We start from the raw sequence: 25245 nt of genomic DNA on the forward strand, positions 1-25245 counted from the left end.
GGGGGTGGTGGCTGGCAGCTTCTCCCGCGTCCGCCATTTTGTTGCTGTGGCTCTTGGGAACCGGCTAGGGCAAAACCAGCCTGGAGGCGCGACGCTTCTTGGAGTTCGGTGCTTGGTGTGGCAGCTGGGGTCGGTGTGAAGCCTTGGGGGTGCGGAGCCGGCGTGTTTCAGGCCTGGAGTGAGTGGAGGACGGCACCCCTGTACGTGGGGCGGTCCGAGAACCCCGGGGCGGCCTCCGCTGCGGTTCGGCTTCGCCCGCCCCGACCTCGGGCTCTGGTCCGCATTCCCAAGCCGGCTCCTTCTGTGAGGAGGCCCCGGAGCAGGCGGGCCAAGGCGGAGGATGCTGCGGGCCCGGAGCCGAGAGGAAGGTGCCGGCTCGGTCCTCTAAGCGCGCCTCGAGGTGTGCCGAGAGGCCCTTCTTCGTTCCCAAAGCCGTCTGCCGGGCAAAGGCGTCCAGAGCAGGGGAGAGCAGCCGCCGCCCCGACCCGGCCCAGAGCCTCGGCCCGACACCATGTCCTCCGCCAGGTTCGACTCCTCAGACCGCTCCTCCTGGTACATGGGGCCGGTGTCTCGCCAGGAGGCGCAGACCCGGCTCCAGGGCCAGCGCCACGGCATGTTCCTCGTCCGCGACTCCTCCACCTGCCCCGGGGACTATGTGCTGTCGGTGTCCGAGAACTCTCGAGTCTCCCACTACATCATCAACTCACTGCCCAACCGCCGTTTTAAGATCGGGGACCAGGAGTTTGACCACTTGCCGGCCCTGCTGGAGTTCTACAAGATTCACTACCTGGACACCACCACCCTAATCGAGCCTGCGCCCAGGTACGCGAGCGCCCGCGCTCCCCGGGCGTGCAACCCACCCCGACCCCCGAGGAGGGTCGACAATGGCTGGGTTGGTGCATGGGGTCGATCCAAAAGAGCGAGTGTGTGTGGGGTGTGTATGTTTATGATTGAACTCATTTCCCCCTCTTCTGAACCAAATTATTTATCCAGAAGGCATTCCGAATGGAAGGCTAGTGTCAGGATCTGGGTCACTTTGGCTGAGGGGATGCGTCTTAACCGTGTTAATGGCGGTTGCATAGTTAAACATTAAAATGTACGTGTTTGCTTGTTTTTATGCCATTCGTTGCGTTCCCTATTTGGTTATCATATTAAAGCAGGGTTTTGTTGTTTGGGGGGTTGGGGGTTTTTTGTCTTTGTTTTTTAACCTTTTTTGGACCACAGACTTGTTTGAGAATCTGAAGATAGCCGTGGCATCCTCCCTCTCCCCAAAAATGCATGTACACACACGTTTGCACACCATTCAAGGTTCTTGGATTCCCTGCAGATTTCTGAAAGCCAAGTTAAGAACGTCTGTCCAGCAGCCTTTGGAGCCCTCGACAAATTAAAATGCTTTAGCATTTAGAAACAGAACCCTTTAACTAAAATATCAGAATTGTATATTAGTAGCTTGGGGCCAAGTTTGAAATAGCCAGACACCTATTATATCATACATTAAAGGCAAAAACTTTAAAAGAGGGCACATTGGTTTCAGAGAGGACTTTAAAAAATTTTTTTATTTCAATAGTTTTTCTTAAAGCTGTTCCGTAAATTGGTTGAATTCATTTGGTTAAATTACAAGGCAAAGTAAGACTAGAATGTTTGCTTCAACTGTAAGGGAAATTCTTTATTGACATTTTTTTAATATCCTACTTGGTTTTTAAATGTACTTTTTATATCAAGGCTAATGACTTAATATCTGTTTTAGAGTTAAGAACCCTAAGTGATACTGAACATCAAGCATTGCCTTTTCCAAGTAAAATACATTCTTTTTAAAATATATATATTTTTTATTGATTTCAGAAAGGGAGAGGGAGAAAGAAAAATCAATGATGAGAATCACTGATCTGCTGCCTCCTGCACGCCCCCTCCTGGGGGTTGAGTCAGAAACCCTAACGTGTGTCCTGACCAAGAATCCAACCATGACCTCCTGGTTCATAGGTCGATGCTCAACCACTGAGCCACACCTGCAGGGTGATTCATTCTTTTATTTGGTTATTTGCTTTAATTTTCTTTAGTATTTTATCAGAGGTTTTTTTCTATTTAAATTATGCCAAATTTGAGGTGAAGAAAATAAGAGATATTGCACTGCCCTTTTTTTTTTCTTAAATATCTATTTTAAAAGGACCGGGTGCTAATATAGGTTTTGGGGAGGGGTGAAATGTTTTTGATTTTACAGATTTGCTGACAAGGTATTGCTATGAGCTTTAAACATTACAAGCTATTATAATTAAGGAGCAGTCACTGGATGCTTAGCCTGTGTTGCTTCTATGGAATAAAGATAGAGAAGAAACAAAGCCATGACAGTGTAATGGCTATAAGATTACTGAACTAAATAGACTTTTTTTTTTAATAGCAAAGGTGCAAATGATTGAAGAACAAGTACAGACTCCCATGTGGGGAGGGGGAAAGAGTCCCCTAAATAGACTTTAAAAAAATGGGAGAAAGCGGTTATGAATCAAATATTGTATAACAAAGACCTAGACACAAAAGAATCTGATCGGTGAAACTTCAGGTCCTTGAAGATGCTAGTAATTGGACTCAATTCTGAGCACAATATATTTCAATATAAGGAATTGGAGAGAATCTTAGAACCCACTGTAATGAGATTTTGTAACATTTTAGGATATGACTTCCCTAACTTGGGAAGGGAATTATATCATTAATTTCAGGCATTTATTAAGTCACACTATGTGCAACGCATTGTGCTTACTTTGAGGTAACAGGTACTATATAAATCAGCTGTTTCAAAAAGTGTGAGTAAATAAATGGCTTGATCCCCTTCAAGAGGAAGAAAAAAGAATATGCATGCTGCAGTGGCTTCCTGCTACCCACTAAAAAACTACTACAAATTTTTCTTATACTGTCTTCCCAAATACCAAATCTGTCTTTGATATCTGTGCTTACCGCCTCTCCTAGCTTGATGCAGCCCCGTTAAGTCCTCTCAGTCATTCCCTGGGAACCTTTGTTTAGGCTGTTGGCTCTTGGTTGGCTGCCTAACTCCACCCACCCCTCACCTATTGAAAGCCTACCTGTTGTTCCAGTCTTCTCACAAATAATAGGGCCTTCCCCTGACCCTCCCACTCAAATTCAGCTTTAATTGTTTCTCCTCTATGCCCTCCATCCCAGACATGTCATTATAATTTAGCTTTTTATTTTCCTTGATATCTCTCATAGGCCTTTCAATGCTGGTTGAATTAGATCCTGACGTGTATACTTTGTTACACTGAGTCTTTGGATTGCCTCTCCCAACCCTGAAATTTATGGATTTGGTTTGATGTTAGCATTAGCCTTTGTAGAAAACTAGAGGCTAGTACAACCTTGGCCCAATGGAAAAATCAGTGTAATGCTTCTTCGTGGCTTAAACAGGATAAATTAAGTGATTTAGCGTTTTAGGCATAAAAACAGTTCTTTTTAAAAATATATATATTTTTATTGATTTCAGAGAGGAAGGGGAAGGAAGAGATAGAAACATCAATGATGAGAGAGAATCATTGATTGGCTGCATCCTACCCACCCCCTACTGGGGATCAAACCCGCAACCCGGGCATATGCCCTTGACTGGAATTGAACCCAGGACTCTTCAGTCCGCAGGCCCGATGCTCTATCCACTGAGCCAAACTGGCTAGGGCCAAAACTGAGCTCTTAAAGCCAGAATTTCATGCCCATTGACTAATAATTTATTTTTTTGTTTATTGCTTAGCAGAAGGTCATAACTTGTATGACTTCCTCAGAATTTAAACCCTTTGCACTCGGATGTCGAGTGTGACTCGACACGGTTAGCAGTAGAATAAAGGAATCGAAAAAAGCAAGCGAGTGCAAAGGGTTAAGAATTGGTGCTTATTTTGTTCTCCTTAACATTTTTTAAAAAATTATTCCTCACGTGAGGATATGCTTATTGATTTGAGAAAGAGAGAGAGAAATGTAGATGTGAGAGAGAACATTGATTAGTTGCCTTCTGTACATACCTGGAACAGGGATCAAATAAACCGGCAACCTAGGTATGTCCCCGACCGCAGCCTTTTCATATATAGGACTATGTTCCAACCAGCTGAGCCAAAATTAACTTTTAATTTTATATTTTTATTCATATATTTACAAGTGATAGGTACTGGGAAAGATGGATGGCATACATACTTTCTCCATTATGGAATTTGGAGGCAGGCTAAAAAATAGAAAAGGGCCTGGCCAGGTAGCTCAGTTAAGAGCATCGTCCTTATACACCAAGATTGGTGGTTCAATCCCCAGTCAGAGCATATACAAGAATCAACAATATGAATGCATAAATAAGTGGAACAACAAATCAATGTTTCTCTCCCCCCTAAAATCAATAAAAAGTAAAAAGATAAGTAAAATGTAAGATTAATAAGTGCTCCGAAGGACATAAATGTAGGCCAAGATAATGTAATGGAAGGGGCTTCCCTGAGGTACCATGGTCAGAGAAAGAATTAAACTACCTAAGGGTAGAAAAGAAGGGCAAGCCTTGGAAAGACCTAAGCTAGGGAGGGGAATTACAATCCAAGCATAGGGTAGAGCTTGCACAAAGTCCCGAAGTGAGCCCTGGCCAGTGTTGCTAACTGGTTAGAGAGTCGACCAGAGCACTGAAGGGACACCGGTTCTATTCCCGGTCAAGGGCACTTACTTAGGTTGCAGGTTTGATCCCCAGCCCCGATTGGGGCTCCTGGGGGAGGCAACCAATCAATGTGTCTCTTTCACATCTCTCTCTTCTACCTCTGTCTCTAAACCGTCCCTTCCTCCCTCCCTCCCTCCCTTCTACTCTCTCTAAAAATCAATCAAAAAAATATCCTCAGGTGAAAATTAACAACAAAATCCTGAGGTGAGAAAGACAGCCAGTATTTTGCGAGTGTGGTTATTTGATTTTGTTTGTGTTTGTGGGTTTTTGTTTGTTGGTTGGCTTGTTTTTGTTTTTTAGAGAGAGGAAGGAGGGGAGAGAGAAACATCTATTTGTTGTTCCACTTATTTATGCATTCATTGATTGCTTCTTGTATGTACCCTGATGGGAGATGAAACTCACAACCTTGACGTATCTGGACTATGCTGTAATCAGCTGAACCATCCAGTCAGGGCTGGAGTGTGGTTGTTGGTTTTTTGGTTTTGTTTTTTATTGATTTCAGAGAGGAAGAGAGAGAAACATCAATGATGAAAGGGAATCATTGATTGGCTGCCTCCTGCACGCTCCCTACCGGGGACCGAGCCCACAACCCGGGCATGTGCCCTTGACCGGAATCGAACCTGGGACCCTTGAGTCCGCAGGCTGACGCTCTATACACTGAACAAAACTGGCTAAGGCTGGAGTGTGGTTCTTACTAGTAGAGGAAGAGGTGAAGAGTTTGGAGATACAATGGTCAAGATAAGGAAATTGGATTTTATTTAAAGTGCAGTGGGTGCCCCCTATGTTTATAGCAGCATTATTTATAATAGGTAAGATCTGGAAACAGCCCAAGTGCCCATCAGTAGATGAATGGATAAAAAGCTGTAATACATTTACACAATGGAATACTATGCGGCTGTAAAAAAGGAGCTCTACTCTTTGAGATTGCATGGATGGACCTGGAGGGAAAAATAAGCAAGTTAGAGAAAGACAAATATCACATGGTCTCACTTATACGTGGAATCTAATGAACAAAATAGATCCAGAGGTATGGATACATGGAACAGAATAACAGATCTCAGTGGGGGTGGGGTGAGGTAGGAGGGAACTGGAAGAGATTAACCAAAGAACTTATATGCGTAGCCCTTGGACACAGACAATAGCATGGGGAAGGCCTGGGGGGGATGAGGGGGGGCAAAAATAAGTTCAGTGGGCGCCAACGGAGGAGTTTGAACCTGGGGAAATTACAAAGTGCAAAATGATGGTGACGGATGACATATGTAGACATCAATAGACAGCTAGATTATTATAATCAGTCTTGGAGATAAGATTGATCCTGATTTTGGGGGAGGGGGAAATGATAGGAAGAGAGGAAGAAACTATGATGGTTTGGTATATTTGTGTTTATCTTTTTTTTTTTTTTAAGGTATAATTTATTTTTTTAATCTATTTTATTGATTTTTTACAGAGAGGAAGGGAGAGGGATAGAGAGCTAGAAACATCGATGAGAGAGAAACATCCACCAGCCGCCTCCCACACACCCCCCATCGGGGATGCGCCCGCAACCAATGCACATGCCCCTGACCGGAATCGAACCCGGGACCCCCCAATCCGCAGACCGACACTCTATCCACTGAGCCAAACCAGCCTCGGCATTTGTGTTTATCTTATTACTATAATTGCTTTTTGTATTTGTCTGTGGTAAACTTACCCCCCAAAAGGTGTCACGTCAGATGTTTTTTGTTGATTCATTTTTTGTTGTCGTTTTTCAAAGCTGGGGACAGTGAAACAAGGAAGGCCTTAGGATAGAACAAGCAACAGGAGAGAATCTGGGCGGAGATGCTGTGGCTCACTGGAAAGTCAGAGAAAAGGGGCCTTGTAGACAGGTTCAAGGGGTTAGCCCAAACGAGCTGTCACTGCCCATTGCTTCCCTGGTTGCAAGTCTTTCAGGGACTCTTAGAGTTTAGGCAATGCATGTCTGAGGGAAGAAAGTCAGAAAGATGTGGCCGTGTTCCCGAGAGCTCCTGCCAGCTTTCGTTAATTTTGAATGACCCTAAAGGGTTCTCTTTATGCATGTGGATGTAATTTTTATTACAAATCACTTCCATTTTATTTGAATATAAACAATTTTAAGATTCTGTGCATTGCTATAGTTAGCAGTCAGGTAAGCACTAGTATGTGTGTGTGTTTGTATATATAATAGAGGCTATTTCCAGTTTAACAACAGAGTGTTTCAGAAAGTGAGTGGATTTTTTAAATATGAACTATATTTTCCCATGGTTTAGAAACGAAAGTGTTTTTTGTATAACTTGCTTTTCCAGTTTTAGTTTATGTGTGAAGGCTAGGAGAAAAATCATGAGAAGTAAACATTTTAAAACAGGCAAGTTGACCCTTACAGAAAATCTTGTTTTTTACTCAACAGACTTTGCACATTGTATGTACCTGGTAATATGGAACTAACATTAAATCAATAGTCCTGTCCTGGCTGGGTAGCTCAGTTAGTTATAGCATCCTCCCAATAGGCCAAGGTTGTGGGTTCAATCCCCCATCAGAGCACATACAAGAAGCAACAGATGGAGCTTACTGATAATAAAGGCTATTTCCATGCTACCTAATATGGTAAAGTAGCTGTGGGAGAACTGGAAAAGGATGCTCAGCCTAACCTGGGTCCCAGAGAGGACCCTCACACCTGTGAAGCAAAAAGCAAGGATTGCATGGACCAGAGGATACGTCAGGCAGCAGGGTCACACCTCCTTCCACAGCTCCTGTTCTAAATATTTAAGGGAACTCAAATCTGGACTTTTATAATTACTTGGGAAGAAAGATTACCAGTAATTTTGATTAGCATAGAATGCAACACTGTGAATAAACCTTTGAGTTTCTTCTTACTGGTGGTTTAAATCATCTTAATTCAGATGAGATATAAGAACTATGTCATGCACGGAATGGAAGCTTGCCCAGTTATGTTCCCGTAGCATGTAAAATACTGGTAGCCATTTGATTTGTGACATATCTCTTGTTTGAGAGACTCAAATTCAGAGAATTCTTTTTTATCTAAGAAAGAATTTTCCTTTTGATCTTAATAGTTGGACTAGATTATTTCAAAGGTTTCTTCAGGCTAAAATATTTTCGTTCTTTCTGATAAGTAAAATGAGTCAGTGCTTATTAGTGGTAGTTTAGATTATCCTAGAGTCTGAGCTAAGATCCTCACAAGTAATTTGGGGTCCCAGGCATGAGGCAGCTAGCTAGTCTGGAATGATGGCTAAGAGTACGAATGGATCAGTGCTGAGGTGAAGAGTCTTGGAAGACAAATCCAGGATTTCCTTTGCTAACTGAATTAAACCACGTTTAGGGAGTTGGAATAGCAAAGCCTTTGTGTTTTCAGAAGGAAAAAAAGGATAGAAACTGGAATGGGAAATGCTTCCCTGTGTCTTTGGCATTTTAATTTTATTAGGAATTTCAACATATATAGGCCTACTCTATACCAAAGCCCAATACTAGATTCAAGGCATATAATGCAAATAAACCATGATTCTAGCCTTTGAACAAATTAAAATATAATACCATGGGAGCTTAAAAGCAAGTATGATCAACTAAGGGGTTAGGGAAGACTTCAAAGAGGATGTGCTTTTTCAAACTGATTTTTTTAAAATATATTTTTACTGAGTTGGGAGAGGAAGAGAGACAGACATTGATGTGAGAGAGAAACATCAATCTGTTGCCTCTGTAAGCGTCCTGACCAGGAATCAAACCCGTAACCCTTCGGAGTGTGAGCCAATGCTCTAACAACAGCAACACCAGCCAGGGTCCTGCTATCTCTTTTTATTTTTTTTAATATATTTTATTAATTTTTTACAGAGAGGAAGGGAGAGGGATAGAGAGTTAGAAACATCAATGAGAGAGAAACATCGATCAGCTGCCTCCTGCACACCCCCTACTGGGAATGTGCCGGCAACCAAGGTACATGCCCTTGACCGGAATCGAACCTGGGACCCTTCAGTCCGAAAGCCAAGGCTCTATCCACTGAGCCAAACCGGTTAGGGCCTGCTATCTCCTTTTAGATGTACTGTTGATAGTAAGCAATTTGCCCCTTAGTAAGTAATAAGGCCTTTGATGTTTTAAATCAAGCTCCTAATCACCATGATATTCTGATGATTGTGAAGCTAGTAATTTACATTAAAAAGATAAAAGCTTTGCCAAATCATGAAGACTGCCTTTGGGAAGTAGTGTAGCAAGTATGTACCAAGGGCCATGAAAATGTTCCTGTTCTTTAATCTGGGAATCAAGGCTTTACAAAAAATCTAGTATAGGGAAAATATGGTCAAAAGAATTTATGATGTGGATGATTAAATAGGGAGAAAGAAAACCTAAATATCCAGTAAAACAGGGATGCTTCATTGCAGCAGGCTCTCAGAATGAAATGTTATCCTGTCCTGAAAAAGACCAGTGATGTGGGGAAACACCTGTGGTGTGATATTAGGCAGAAAAACTGCCACAGACATTCACAGTACTTTTTTTTTTTTTTTAATAAAGCCATGAAGTGGGAGGGGAGAAGAAGGGAAGGAGAACTGTCGCTACATTAGAGCAGGAACTATGAGATTTTTTATAATCTTTTGTTTTTCTATTTTTGCTGAATGTTGTAATATGGTGACACTTTATAAATCAAAATAAAAGAAGAATGTTGTTATGAAATAACTTCTTAGATCACTAATGGGGGAATGAAGAAAGAGAATGGCCGTGGGCTAATGGGAAACCTTAGTGGAAGTATCCTAGCATTCTCCCTCAGGGCTATTCTAGAACCTGGCCCTGGTGAATGGTTCTGCAGGCAAAGTCATCTCCTAAAGATGGGCAGACGCTTTGTATGAAGTCCAGGATTTGTTACTCTGGTGTAGATTGTATGCTTCAAAAAAGTTACGGGGGCAGGGTAATGGTAAAAGTTTCTTCTAAAACTTGGTGTGTTCACAACTTTTCAGAACACTTAAGTTCTTGAACCTAAGGGGGAGACCTCTGTACTTCTTTCGCAGAAGGAGCATTACAAATGGGATGTTGGAGAGCAGGGGACTGTGCTTGTGTAATTGTCTCTGGGAGTACATTAAGCAGTGTACTAGGCTAATACACATTGAATCTGTGAGCACAACAAAGGGAGTGGTGTCTGTGGACGGACTGATGCTTAGCTGATAGCTCTTGCCCGTGAGTTTTATGTTTGTTTTTAAAAATATATTTTTATTGATTTCACAGAGGAAGGGGGAGGGAGAGAGAGATAGAAACATCAGTGATGAGAGAGAATCATTAATCAACTGCCTCCTGCACGCTCCCTACTGGGGATCAAGCCCACAACCTGGGCGTGTGCCCTTGACTAGAATTGAACCTGGGACCCTTCAATCCTCAGGCCGACGCCCTATCCACTGAGCCAAACCAGCTAAAGCTTGCCTGTGAGCTTTGCAGTGAAAACTTTCACATGCTTTCATTTGGATGTTCAGGTGATGATTCCTATACAAGCTGTACTGTGAGGGCTTTGTAAGTTTGGAATGTAGTGCATTTTATATTTTGAGGGACACAGAGTCAGAGGTCTTTGTCATCTTCTCTGTGGGTATCCAGGGAAGTGTGCAGGATGCATGCCATAGATTAAGACCATGAGGGAGAGTATGTGGTGGTTGTGACAAGGTCCTGAGGAAGACAGCTACTGAACTTACTCTAGGTTTTTAATAAATTCAGGCCAGATACTGTGTGTAAACAAAAGATTCCTGTAAAATGGAAGTATGGGGTGTGTATGTATGTGTATGCATTTGGCATGTAATTTAAAAATGCATATTTAGGATATTGACTTACGTTGCAATACAAATGATAGTAAATCAGCGCAACAGAATCTTCTTAACTACAGAGATGGAGTTAAAGAGGGAGATAATTTATTATAGAGAATGGCTTATTTAGAAGTTTGGCAAACACTGGTATAGACTAAGATTTTTCTCTTATTAAAGTAATTTTCTTTCTCAAGGTATCCAAGCCCACCAATGGGATCTGTATCAGCACCCAACCTGCCTACAACAGAAGAAAATCTGGAATATGTACGGACTCTCTATGATTTTCCTGGGAATGATGCTGAAGACCTGCCCTTTAAAAAAGGTGAGATCCTGGTGATAATAGAGAAGCCTGAAGAACAGTGGTGGAGTGCCCGGAACAAGGACGGCCGGATCGGGATGATTCCCGTCCCTTATGTTGAAAAGCTCGTGAGATCCTCACCGCATGGAAAGCATGGAAATAGGAATTCCAACAGTTATGGGATCCCAGAACCTGCTCATGCATATGCTCAACCTCAGACCACAACTCCTCTACCTGCAGTTTCCAGTACTCCTGGGGCAGCAATCAACCCATTGCCGTCCACACAGAATGGACCTGTCTTTGCAAAAGCAATCCAGAAACGAGTTCCCTGTGCTTATGACAAGACTGCCTTGGCATTAGAGGTAAAATCTACTAAGGTTGTTTTTGGAGTTCTTTGACATTTGTTTTTATCTTTCATTTTAATTTTGTTTCTGCAAAGTTATATTCACGAGAATAAGAGAACTGGGTGATCTTAGAAGATCCGCTGTGAGTAGTCCACATGATTCTTTTGTCTTTTCTATTCCTTGTTTCTTCCAAGTTCTCAACCTGCTTGCTCTATTTTCTGCTCCCAAGGACTCATAGATTTTGTTTCACAGTGGTCAATTTTCTTTCCAATAAGGAAAGATGATAGTTAAGAAAGACCCATGACCTAGAGATGACATCAGTAGACAGATAGACACGTATCCACTTACGCATTTTCAAATTTCTAATGTGGTTAGTTGAGTTGAGAAATATGAATAAATGTCTTAGAATTTCTCTTTGGTCAGGCAGAGGAATAATTTTTTTTAATGTTTTCATTTAGTGATTTTAGAGAGAGGAGGAAGGAAGGAGAAAGAGAGATATTTGTTGTTCTATATATTTATGCATTCATTGGTTGATTCTTATATGTGCCTTGGCCGGGGATTGAACTTGCAAGCTTAGCATAGCAGGACAGTGCTCTAACCCAGCAGTCGCCAACTGGTGGTCCGCAGACCACTGGTGGTCTGTGAGGTCCGAAAGGTTGGCAACCGCTGGTTTAAGGAAACCTTTGAAGTAGCGGACGCCAACCGGTGGTCCGTAATCTGCTGGTGATCTGTGAGGTCCAAAAGGTTGGTGACCGCTGTTCTAACCAACTGAGCTATCCAGTCAGGGCCCAGAGTGATAATTTTTAAATGTCTCAGATCTTACTTATGAGATATTTTGTAAATTATAATAGCATGAAATAGAACTTAAATATTTTAAAATATATTTTTATTGATTTCAGAGAGGAAGGAGAGGGAGAGAGAGATAGAAACATCAGTGATGAGAGATCGGCTGCCTCCTGCATGCCCCACACTGGGGACCAAGCCCACAACCTGGGCATGTGCCCTGACCAGGAATCGAACCATAACCTCCTGGTTCATAGGTCGATCCTCAACCACTGAGCCACACCAGCAGGGCTGAATATTCTTTCTTAATATCAAATTGCATATGTGTTAAGAGAATCAGATTAAGTTAGTGACTGTTCTCTGTGTATTTACCTCAGGTTCAAAGCAGGGAGATAGCCTAGGTGCATGGCAGAAGGATGAAGTAATGGAGCCTGTTCCTTCAAAAAAAGCAAAACTTAACCCATAAAACATTCTACCCACAGATAAAAGTTAGCTATAATTTGTTTTGTATATATTTGGTTCTCCTCAGTATTTTCTAGACCAGGAGTCATATCTGTTAACTACACCTGAAGGTTTGTTTCAAAGTCCATGGTTACTTTTCCCTCTCATCTTGGCTGTGAGGAAAAAGTGAGGCTGTGGCAGAAGAAGCCCCTCCGCAGTAAGAGTCCTCTCGGAGTAGGCCTTCTGGTTTTCTCATCTCACACAGATCTTCCCCTGAACAGGCACACATGCCTGGCCTAGTCTACTCCTCAGCACCCTAAAATAACTTGTGTACTGGGCTCTTAATACCTTCTAGTTTGCGTCCGGCATGGCTCAGTGGTTGAGTGTCGACCTATAAACTTAGGTGGTCACGGTTCCTGGTCAGGGCACATGCCTGGGTTGTGGGCTTGGTCCCCAGTATGGGGCACATAGGAGGCAGCCAATCAATGATTCTCATCACTGATGTTTCTCTCTCTCTTTCTCTCTCTCCCTCCCTCAAATAAATAAAAATATATTTTTAAAAAATACCTTCCAGTTTGCATAGTGGTTTCTGCCTTCTGAGGCATTTTCACATCTGTCATTTCATCCTAGGAGTAGTAGGGAGCTAGGATTCAGAGAGTTGGTGTAACTTGGCACATTCAGGTGAGAACCTTGGGGGTAAGACTGCAGTCAGAATTCTAAGACCCGTAAAGGAAGTCGGGAATTGGGTTCTTACCTGAGCTAGTGTTTAAAGTCTCACTCCATTTAGGACACCTGCCTGTTGGCCTCTGGCTCTAAGGTACATGTTTTAGAGACCCATATTGGGTGCATTCTTTGGAGTGTGCACAAGGGGATTGCAGAGAGGAAGAGCAGGTACTAGAGAGGGGGGTCACTTAGACTTGGTCAGTAGATACATAGGTAAGGGCCTTAAAGGGATCAAGAGGAGAAAGCCTGTCTGGCTAATAATGTATATTTTAAGATAACACATGTACTTGGCCATTACTTCGCTCTCTCAGACCCAAAGGGAAGTCTCCATACCTGAGCCTTATGACACTAGCCCAGCCATGTAAACCTTATCAAAGTCTCATTTTGATGCTTTATGGAGAGTGTAAGTAGGACTCGAGAAATATACCTTTGCCAAATTCTACTTAACAGTATTTCTCATTCTGTATATTTAAATTAGACTTTCAATAGCATAAGAGAATTTTTTGAATATTTCTATGAATTGTGTTATCTTATAAAACTTAGTGGTGCCTATCTGGTCTTGTTAAAAACAACTCTCTTGGGACTGTTGCAATTAGGTTACCAGAAAAAGTATTAAAATTCAAATGAGAAAAGTGAGACAAATAGGACAAAATGTACCAGTAATTGAAGCTTCATATTCCCCTTGATAATATTACAGAGAACAATGATGGCTTAGGTGAACTTTATTTCTTGAATTATTTCACAAGTATTTTTCATAAACTCGATTTTCAAAAGAACATTTCCTGCAAGTAAGGAGATTTTTTAAAGATCTGTGTTTAGCCATTTTCCTCTCCTGTTCACTTTTTTATTTTTTTATTGATTTCAGAGAGGAAGGGAGAGATAGAAACATCAATGATGAGAGAGAATCACTGATCAGCTGCCTCCTGCACACCCCCTACTGGAGATCGAGCCCGGGACCCTTAAGTCTCAGGCCGATGCTCTATCCACTGAGCAAAACCAGCTAAGGCATGTTCACCTCTTTTTTTTTTTTTTTTTTTTTTTAATATATTTTGTTGATTTTTTACAGAGAGGAAGGGAGAGGGATAGAGAGTTAGAAACATCGATGTGAGAGAAATATCGATCAGCTGCCTCCTGCACACCCCCTACTGGGGATGTGCCCGCAACCAAGGTACATGCCCTTGACCGGAATTGAACCTGGGACCCTTCAGTCCGAAGGCAGATGCTCTATCCACTGAGCAAACCAGTTAGGGCAATGTTGACCTCTTTTTTTTCTTTTTCTTTTTTTTTAATACATTTTATTGATTTCGATGAGAGAGAAACATCGATCAGCTGCCTCCTGCACACCCCCAACTGGGGATGTGCCCGCAACCAAGGTACATGCCCTTGACAGGAATCGAACCTGGGACCTTTCAGTCCGCAGGCCGACGCTCTACCCACTGAGCCAAACCGGTTTCGGCTGTTCACCTCTTTTTAAGAAGCATGTTGATTCTTGGGATTTGATTTGAAAGGGAACAGTTGATACCTTTGTAAGGTGGATTGTGGTGGGTATCCCTACTCCCTGAAAACAGCTCTCCCATGCCCTTGATATAATAGGGCTGGAAAGGCTCCTGGGAAACAAGTTACACCCTACAAGAACATTCTCAGATTGAGGGAAGCAGGGTAGCCTTTTCCAAAAGTAGATCATTGGCCAGAAGATAATATTTGGAGCAAGGGTGCTATTGTCATAAAATATCTATAGTCAAAATTATATTCTGTGACACAGTAGAGAAGCAAAATGGTTTAGGAAAGATCATGGATCCTCATTCAAGTCCTGGTTTTCCCTGGTGTGATCTTGGACAGGTTACTTAAATTCTTTGAAAAGCCTAAAAGAATTGACTCGAGAGTTGATGTTAGTTTGTTCATTAATCATCCATTCATGCAGACGACCTGTGAGGGGTATCTTGTAGGGTCCTGCTACCAAGGAGCTTAGCCTCTCCCCCTCTCTCCCTCTTTCTCTCCCTCTCTCCCTTTCACTCTCTAAGCATGTCCTCGGGTGAGGATTAAAAAAAGAAGCAGCAGCCCGGATGGTGCAGCTCAGCACCGTTCGATTCCAAGTCAGGGCACATGCCTGGGTTGGGGGCTCAATCCCCAGTGGGGGTGCATGCAGGAGGCAGTCAATCAGTGATGTTTTTCTGTCATTGATATTTCTCTCTCTCCCTTCCTCTCTCTCTAAAAATCACTAAAACCATATTTTAAAATTAATTAATTAAAAGAAGGCAAGTTGTAATATTTTTTTTTTATTATTAAAGTTGTAATAATACTTAGTCTAACGATCTTCCTAGTGATTTTTTAGCTTTCTACTGCGTTGAGATCCATTGGCCCTCCTCTCTCAACTCGGAAACATTCTAAACATGCGCTCCTTCAGCAAAGGTTTGAATCTTTGAGATTTGAACCTAGCCCGGCCATGTAAGCCAGCTAGGGCGTATTATGTGGCAGGCATTGTTACAGGAGTTTGAGTACAGCAGTGAACAAAGCGAAGGTCTCTGTTCTTGTGGAACTTCTGGGAAAGTCTCATGATGTGTTTCCTCCCATATTGGGTGACTCAGGTAGTTAAGAAATTCCTCACGTTCTCTCTCTCCCATCAGGGAGAAACAAACCACTACAATTCCTCTTACTGTATTTGCCTAATCCCGTGGTCGGCAAACTGCGGCTCGCAAGCCACATGCGGCTCTTTGGCCCCTTGAGCGTGGCTCTTCCACAAAATACCACGGCCTGGGCGAGTCTATTTTGAAGAAGTGGCGTGAGAAGAAGTTTAAGTTTAAAAAATGTGGCTCTCAAAAGAAATTTCAATCGTTGTACTGTTGATATTTGGCTCTGTTTGCCGACCACTGGCCTAACCCATTTGGACGTAAGTGTGTTGCCCTACTCTGTCCCTCCAGGGTTTTTTTGTATGTTTGTTTGTGGGGTTTTTTTGTCTTACACCATCTGTACACTTCTGAATCTTTTAAAATCCTGATTGTGTTTTCTAACATATTGACCCCCCTCTCCCCAGGTTCATATTAACTGCAGTTCATAAAATCACGATCCAGATCATTGTACTAAATCCTCCTCTGCAGCCTCTCCTAATCTATGTCTCATCTAAAAAAAGACAATGAGGTTATGGTCTGGCGAGACTTGTTCTTGGTTGAGCCCATGCAGCCTTCTAAATACCCCATTTCCCATTCTGATCCTTGCAAACTATATTTTGCTAATTGTATCCAGAATTTTGTCCAGATTTTATTTTTATGTATTGTAGAATTTGCCATCATCCCTGTTTTAACAAAAACCAAGAGACTTGACTCTTCATAGGTCTGTCTGCCAGTGTCCTATAAATACAATTCTACTAGTGCCCCGGTGCACGGATTTGTGCACACTGAAAGGAAATTAATTAGAAGGTAGCCGGTGGGGCAGGACTGGGTGAGATGGGCTGGACACGCCCTGGAGCCAACCTCCCAGGGTCCTTTTCCGGTTGCGCAGTGGCTTGAAGGACATCTGTGGAGTGAGTAGGGTCCCTCCAGCAGGTGGGGTCCCTCGGCCTGGCCTGTGGGGATCAGGCCAAAACCGTCTCTCTGATATCCCCCGAGGGGTCCTGGATTGCGAGAGGGAGGTTCTCGGGTGACGCACCCCGGAATCAGGCTCCCTCCTCTTTGAATCACCGCTGCCAAATCGCCACAGCTTGGCAGTTCCTGCGTTGAGCATCTGCCCCCTGGTGGTCAGTGTGCATCATACTACCAGTCAGATGGTCGCTTAGCCTTTTTTCTTTTTTAATTTATATATTTTTTTTATTGATTTCAGAGGAGGGAGGGGAAAAGAGAGATAGGAACATCAGTGATGAGAGAGAATCATGGATTGGCTGCCTTCTGCACACCCCCATTGAGCTCGCAGCCCAGCATGTGCCCTTGACCGGAATCAAACCTGGGACTCTTCAGTCTGCAAGCCAACGCTCTATCCACTGAGCTAAACCGGCTAGGGTACTTAGCCTTTTATATATATAGATGGCAAGAGACCACTCTTGGACTCTTATTCCTGCTTGCCAGTGTGTCTGGTCAATACTTAGATATCTGTTCTTATTAGTATAAGGACATCCTTTCATCTTTGGTGAATATTCTTTTTATGACGCTCAAGAGTTCTTTGTGTGGCCAAAACCGGTTTGGCTCAGTGGATAGAGCGTCGGCCTGCGGACGGAAGGGTCCCGGGTTCGATTCCGGTCAAGGGCCTGTACCTTGGTTGCGGGCACATCCCCAGAAGGGGGTGTGCAGGAGGCAGCTGATCGATGTTTCTCTCTCATCGATGTTTCTAACTCTCTATCCCTCTCCCTTCCTCTCTGTAAAAAAAAAAAAAAAAAAAAGTTCTTTGTGTGGCCTCACCAACAGTCTCACGATACTTACTGACCATCGGTAGATGAATAGATTTTAAAAACTGGTATATTTACACAGTGGAATACTATGCAACTTTAAAAAAGAAGCATCTCTTACCCTTGAGACAGCATGGAGAGACCTGGAGAGTATTATGCTAAGTGAAATAAGCCAGAAAGTAAAAGACATGTATCACATGATCTCACTTATATGTGGAATCTAATGAACAAAATAAACTGACAAAATAGATCCAGAGACATGGAAACATGCAACATACTGAGGATCCTCAGAGGGATGGGGGCAGGAGGGAAGAAATCAAAGAACTTATATGCATATATCATACTTCATGGACACAGACAATAGTGGGATAAAGGCCTGTGGAGGGGATGGGAGGGGGGAGGAGGGGGTTCAATGGGGAGAGGGAGGGGGCATCTGTAATACTTTAAACAAGAAAGATAATTTTAAAAAAAGACAGAGTATTGCCGAAACCGGTTTGGCTCAGTGGATAGAGCGTCGGTCTGCGGACTGAAAGGTCCCAGGTTTGATTCCGGTCAAGGGCATGTACATTGGTTGCGGGCACATCCCCAGTAGCGGGTGTGCAGGAGGCAGCTGGTCGATGTTTCTCTCTCATCGATGTTTCTAGCTCTCTATCCCTCTCCCTTCCTCTCTGTAAAAAAATCAATAAAATATATATTAAAAAAAAAAAGACAAAGTATTTTTTGAGGGACATCAAATTAGTGGGGCAAACAAAAACTTCAGTCACAGGGAGAAGCCATTGATTCTGTTATCTGCTGACAAACCTATCAGCACCAGCTGTAGCTTTGTTTCTTTTTAGTCTCAGCTCATTCTTGCTGTAGCCTTTTGTTTTTAATATCTTGTCAGAGTCAGATCTGGGGTCTGGCTCTGAGTGCCTGCCTGCCCAGGTGCCCTCCTGCCATAGTCCCTCAGTATAGCAGAGTTCACCTGGGTGTTTGCCTGATTCCTCTCCCCTCTCCTCACTGAATCCTCTCTACAGGTACATACCCACAACACCCACTTACTTGTCCTTGCCTTTTTGTATGTTTATTTTAATACATTAATTATATTGTGTTTTCTGGAAGTGTAGTTATTAATAATAAATATAAATTAATTAGTAATGATGTCAATAGCTTTCTATCCATGAGTTTTCATTTCTGTATCATTATTTTTTAATATATTTTTATTGATTTCAGAGAGGGAGGGATAGAAACATCCATGATGAGAGAGAATCATTGATCAGCTGCCTCCTGCACGACCCCTACTGGGGATCGAGCCCGCAACCCGGGCATGTGCCCTTGACTGGAATCGAACCTGAGACCCTTCGGTCTGCAGTCCAACGCTCTATCCACTGAGCCAAACCAGCTAGGGCTATTTCATTATTTTTAAAATAAAGTGGGCCCTAGCCGTTTTGGCTCAGTGAATAGAGTGTCCACCTGTGGACTGAAGAGTCCTGGGTTTGATTCCTGGTCATGGGCATGTATCTCACTTGCAGGCTCAATCCCTAGCCCTGGTTGGGGCGTGTGCGAGTGGCAAGCAGTCGATGTGTCTCTCTCACATCAGTGTTTCTCTGTCTATCCACTCCCTTCAACCCTCTCTGAAAATCAATGGAAAAATATCCTCGGGTGAGGATTAACTAAAATAAAATAACAAGGCAACCTTTTTTCTTGGGCGAAAAGGAAATGAGGAAAGAATATGATCGTGTGTTAGAGAGTAAAGCAAGACAGTGAAGCTCCTCATCTCGATGGCCTTGTTGTATTCCAAACAACAATATAGCAGGTTCCTGAAAGGCTTAAGGAGGCCAAGGTTCTGGGGAGATGTAATGCAGAGATCAAGGAAATCAGAGAGTGTGGTCCAGCTGTTAGGGACCTATGATTTGTGGCATTGCAGTAGCTCCTGCCTACAGAAGGATTCTCTCTGCTCACCCAGGGTTGATTTTAATTTGTGTGTTATTAAATAAGCATTATTTTGTCTTATGTTGGTGCTTAAATATTCCTTTTTTTAATGGAGTAAGATGATTAGATTGGACAGAAGTCATGATTTCAGATTTTCATCAACTTCAGCTTCCAGCTATGTTATTTCTATACTCTCTACTCTAACTCAGGGTTCTCATTCACAAGGGAGTTTTCCTTATATGCAGATCTGAAATATATCTCTACTAGAAATGAAAATACGATCATGAAGTTTTTCTGTTTCATGGCTTCTGTATGATAGGGAAAGGAAATACAAGTTATCAAACTAAGTTCTTGGTCACTTCAAAGAATAGAAATTTTTTCATAATTACAAAAACATTTGTGTGATTATCTTAGTTTTGAGTAAGAAAGACATTTCTCTTTCTACTATCTATAAATAAAAAATTGTGACTTGGAGAGGGTGAGCAATATGTGGACTCCAAACATTAATCTTAAAATAACTGTATTTCAGAAGTCTTTAGCATGTCCCACTTAATTCTTATATTAATTTATTCTCACCTCCAAATTTTTATTTTATTTTAAGGCAAAGCCAGAGAAAACATGTCTTTTCAGTTGTAATATTGTCCACTGAAGTATTTTACAATTTAGTTTTTAATAGATGTCTGAAAAATAGAACTCTCAGTTGCTAACCGCCAAATTTTAATTATTCAGCCAATTTAGGTGTTTCAGTTGAGCCTATGACATTGACTGTAATAATTTATATACATGCAGTTAGTTGGCTTTTATATCTTGTTTTTTCATATACTTATCTAGTACTTGACTACAAAAATCTGAATACTAAAGTACATTTTGTTTTTGTCTTAGAGCTTTTCATTGTTAAAATCTAATTATTAATTATCAGAATAACTCTTTACAAGCCATCCTGCAATTGTTGAATTGATGGTTCTCTAATTAAAGGAGTTTGAGTCAGAATTCAGACCGAAAACTTAAAAATTTTTTTTAATTGAATTTATAGTGTTATAACCAGGGAGCCTCAGGGGATAAAGTTCTTTTTTCCATTGTCATTTTGGTAGGTACTCAGAATAAGCCAGTTCCCATAAGATGAGAAGTTCCATTTGGTAATAGTGTTTTTTCCATGGAAATGTAGTGACTTCAGTCTTATTTTTCAGAAGGTTTGGGGAATTATGAGTCGTTCTATATGGCTGGGCCCATAATCCCAGTGAACAAGTAGAATGATAAAACCAAACAATGAAGGATGGGAAGGTAGAAAACTCATGTCAGCCAGTCTGCACTCCCAGGGGCAAGTTAAGAAGATAAGACATTAAGAGCAGAGGGTGTCTTGGTGAGAAAAGCCCTGGAGGGGAGGCAGAGTGGTCCTAGGTGCTGGTGTGTCCTACTGCCTTTGCACTGTGCAAAGTGACAAGGATACGAGTGGCCAGCACTGAGTACTGCCTGCCTTCATGGTAGACCAGCCTGTGAACTTGAGAAGGGTTCCAGTCTCTGGATCTTTTTATCCAGGCCTACCTTACAGGAGGTGTATGTTGGGGTCAAGGGGATGTGTCTAAAGGAGCCCTGCAGGTAGAAATCTCTGAAAATGCAGCCACACACCTGACATATAGTGTCCATTGAATTAGAAAACCAGGCCTATGCTGCATACTCTGGCTCATCCTGTTGGGGCCTTTCCCTCAGCTCTTTGCAGCATGATCCCTTTTTATATTGATACTAGAGGCCCTGTGTGCAAATTCGTGCACGGGTGGGGTCCAGCTAGCCCACCCCGATCGGGACTCGGGAGACGGGCCCATGGGCGTTTGGCCGGCCAGCCCCATCCTTTGGTCGAACTCCCGGTCAATGGCGTAATTTGCATATTAGCCTTTTATTATATAGGATGTAGTCACATCAGGGCAAAAGTACCAAGTTTCCAAACTTGGTAGACATTGACAAAATGTTAAATTGTCTGCTTCTCAATGGCTTGTGTGGAGATACTCAGTCTCCTATGCAACTGGTATTTCCAACCCTCCCTCCTACCCCACCCCCATAAAGGGAGTTATTTCTTAGTGCTTTCTTAAAATGGCTGATCATGTAAGTTGAGTCCTAAAAAATATACATAATTTCCTTTGGATAGGACAATGTGTGTGATTTAATGTTAACTTTCTTTTCTTTGTTTGCAGAGAACATGCTGACTTTGTCTTCTTTCTCCATTCTTACAGGTTGGTGATATTGTGAAAGTCACAAGGATGAACATAAATGGCCAGTGGGAAGGTGAAGTGAATGGGCGCAAAGGGCTTTTTCCTTTTACGCACGTCAAAATCTTTGACCCTCAAAACCCAGATGAAAATGAGTGATTGCCATTGGCCCTGTTTTCTACTGCTTCATTATTCTGTCTGTCATAGTCTCCTTTGAGAGAAAGCATTCTATTTCATAGGCAAGTTACACTGCATTGCCGAAGTCCAGCTTTCTGCAGACTGGCGGTCTCATACATGTTTGGAATGCACACAGTGGCTGCCTCGGCATTTGTATCATAGTTGTATTGTCAAAGAGTAGCCGATTTTAGAGTTTTTTGGATCATAAACTGGAAATACTGGTGGAAGCACACAAGTGGAGAGAAGTTGACAAGGGAAGGGTCCTTCTCATCACTGCCCTGTTGTACTTGTGACTGATTCTGTCATGTTCATCAGAGAAAGCTTGAGGCCATGGCGAGACATTGCACATTACTGTTCCACAAAGCAGCGGCTCGGTTGCTAATTTGTTTTTTCTCTAAAGAGCAGAGCAAGTGAACCTTAAAGAAGAGGAAATTCTGTCCTAAACTCCCCAGATCTGGCTCTTCTCTTTTTTTCTTTTGGTTTGATTTTGGAAGACTTAATTAATTAGACTTGTGTGTTCTGAACAGGTTTTTAAGTAGCACGTTGGATTTTTGTGATATCACAAGGAATGACACGTGCCTCTGTGCTTCTAAACTGAAGCTACTGTAACTAAGGAAATGGAAATAACAAACCTGAAACGGAGGCCTGTATTGTCTTGGTTGGCAGTAGTATATTTTAGCCATATAGCAAACAACACCAAAAATATCAGCAGTTGTGGTGTGCCAAGCTGTGTGGGCAGCTTTTTGATTATATTGTCCCCAGCAGCAACAATATGGAGGGTGGTTTGGGGAAACTTTTGCCCACCTTGTTTGCCAATGACAGAAGCATATGGAGAGGGGGGCTCTTGGCCAGTTTTCTGTCCTGTGGTTCAGTGAATAAACCCCTTTAAGGTATAAGACTTAAGTTTCTTTAAAAAGTGGGGTTGTTCATAGAATCATCTAATTCATTAATGAATCTGTAAATTCTCTCTGAAGCCTAGTCCTCCCTGCCACAGCCTGGACTCACCAGGCTGCAAGAGAAAGATGGTGCTGCTAATACTGGTTCCACTGTCTGTGTGCCCGTGATGCTCTCAAGCAAAGAAAATGCAGTCTGGAAATTGCTTAATACATTTGATGTCTAATGTTTTAGTGACTAGGGAGAACCATTAACTAATTTTACCATTAATCATTTACCAGTTTTTGCTTTTTAATATGTTTTGATTTTCAGAGAGAGGACGGATGAGGGATAGAGAGATCAATGAGAGAGAAACATCATCGATTGGCTGCCTCCTGCACGCCCCCTCCTGGGGATCGAGCCGCAACCCGAGCATGTGCCCTAACCGAGAATGAAACCAGTGACCTCTTGGTTAATGGGTCGATGCTCAACCACTGAACAACACCGGCTGGGCCATTTACGAGTTTGATGTTAAAGTTTCCCTGTTAGCTGAAAGAGGCCTGTTCATGCAAGCCAACTGGTACAAATGGCTATAGCAAACTAGAATGCTGGAACCTTTTGGCAGTTCAGTCTGCTCTCCCTTCTAGACACTGGTGAAGACAGGCCTCAGCTCAGAATGAACACAGCAGACGTAGAGAGGTCGCAGCAACCTAATGAGCGGTTCTGTATCATTTAAATTTTTCTTTAAATCAGTATTCTATCAGGCAGGTAACACCATATTATTAAAGAATCTTCATAGTGCTCCTGTGTGAAAAAATTAATGGTCATTTGGGGAAAAAATAACACTGGCTGCCTGTCTGTAGTTATCCTGAAAGAAGACAACAATCATCTCTTCCTAATCAAGTGGACACTGTGGCTCTGAAGGTACCCAGCATTGCAGTTGCCTCTTGACAATAGTTGGCTCAGAACACAAGAAGTAATATGCCATTTTGGAAAGCAAGGTTTCCTTTCAGCCATGTGTGCTGACCACGTCATGTAGAGCACTTCAGAATCAGAACACTCACAACCTAGAGTTGGCTTCATAGTAAGTCTGCTCATCACTTCAGCCCACATGCATGTCTCCAGGACTGCGCTGGAGACTTGGAGCCTCAAATAAGGTGAGCCTTGAGTTCTGAGCTCTCAAGATACGTGCCAAAAGTAGCACCTTTTTTACTTAGAACCTTACTAGTTTTTTAATCAGGCAGGGAAATTCTCTTTTTCACACTAAACATACAAAAAAACAGCACCCTTGCCATGGTTTCATGCCTGGGTTTCCCAGCAGCCTGGGAAGACTGCTTCAGAAAGTGATGTGAATCTTCCAGAGGAGCTGCCTTCCCTCCTGGGCACACTTCCTTTTAGGGTAGTTCATTATTGCTACTTGCTCTACTCTACTGTTTGTCACGTAAGAAAATATTGGGATGTTAAATTAACTCACTTGGGAAGTGAACAAGTTACGTACTAAAGGGCATTGACAGTTTGATTCAAAACTTATTTATCCTGGGAAGGACCTCCAACACAGGAGTCATTCTTGTCATTTCTGCATGGTGTGGTACCACCTGATGACAGTTAACGAAGAGGACGACACTTTGGCCGCCATTTGACGATTTAAAGTCGCTCAGAGGAGACAGCTTCTCTGCTCCTGGTTGGGAAGCTGAAAGGAGGGGAGGACAGCTGCTCCCTCCTTGGAGTTCAAGCATCCCTGGCACTGTGCTAACTTTCTTTTACAGCTGTTTACAGACAAGGCGGGCCGAGACAGACGGCCACTGCTCTTGTCATGTTTGCTCAGAGGAAAATGAACATTTTATTTTTGAAAAGGGATGATGTGTTTTTGTGCCAGGTGTTTATAATTTAATCCTTTAATATTATGTTCATTAACTTCTTAAAATGAATGAATTCTTGTTTTAACACAGTACCTAAGACTAATGTTTTCTGTGGACACCACTGAGCTCTGCCTCAAACTCCACTCTCTGGGACCGGAGACCAATGTCCCTGGTAACTGCTGACCGTGCGGACACTGGGCTAGTTGTTTATTCTGAAGGAGGAGAAGGACAGTTCCCTGAGACAGGGTCGTTGTCTCTGCAGGAGGAACAGTGGCCTTGCTTCTAGACGGTCTTCACTGTGTGTTTTAAAACAACAACAAAAACACAAAACTTTTGACCTGTAACTTAAAGATCGTAAATTTCAGGCAATAATATTTTCTGTGTAAGCTTTTAAAATTATTTTTGGGGATCATAGCTTGTTTTATTTTGTGCTATAAAATTAACAGTATTAAATGACTTATATTCTTAGAACACATCGAGTGTCTTTTCTTAACAGATTAGTGCCTTTTTATTTTTGTATTTCATTTTACGTTACTGGTCCCAGCATCAGAACCCTTGTTTCCATGGCCTGTTTGTACATTGTCTCAATAAAACTTGCATCAGCCGGTGGTGGCAGCAGCTTCAGTGTTTCGGTGTCTCCTCAGTGCTGCCTGGAGGTACTCGGCCCCCACCAGCCTCCCGAGCAGTTCCTGGTGAACACCAGGTGCTTCACGGAGCATGAGTCCTGCAACCCAGCCCTGCTACTGAGCAGGAAATAGAATGGGACCTTACATCAGCCCTTCCCCACCTCAGCTCCTCCCTACAGGAGAAA

The 25245-nt window shown here is 42.5% G+C and overlaps 1 protein-coding gene across 1 annotated transcript; it reads left to right on the plus strand.

The window, feature by feature from the left end:
• On the plus strand, window positions 1-25058 carry CRKL (CRK like proto-oncogene, adaptor protein). The gene is made up of 3 exons (XM_079763192.1): window positions 1-822; window positions 10647-11112; window positions 21550-25058. Exons 1-3 carry the CDS (start codon window positions 512-514, stop codon window positions 21682-21684), a joined length of 912 nt encoding a protein of 303 aa, XP_079619318.1. The 5' UTR covers window positions 1-511; the 3' UTR covers window positions 21685-25058.
• Window positions 25059-25245: the final 187 nt, after the last annotated feature.

This window comes from Cnephaeus nilssonii (genome assembly GCF_951640355.1).
Source record: "Cnephaeus nilssonii genome assembly, chromosome: 22".
Lineage (NCBI taxonomy): Eukaryota > Metazoa > Chordata > Mammalia > Chiroptera > Vespertilionidae > Cnephaeus > Cnephaeus nilssonii.

What these genes read in the sequence shown, in the direction of transcription:
- CRKL (XM_079763192.1), top strand. Translation starts at nt 512, where the DNA reads ATGTCCTCCGCCAGGTTCGACTCCTCAGACCGCTCCTCCTGGTACATG. An exon ending in CTAATCGAGCCTGCGCCCAG is followed by an intron (nt 823 to 10,646) that starts GTACGCGAGCGC and finishes TTCTTTCTCAAG; the next exon opens with GTATCCAAGCCCACCAATGG. An exon ending in AGACTGCCTTGGCATTAGAG is followed by an intron (nt 11,113 to 21,549) that starts GTAAAATCTACT and finishes CCATTCTTACAG; the next exon opens with GTTGGTGATATTGTGAAAGT.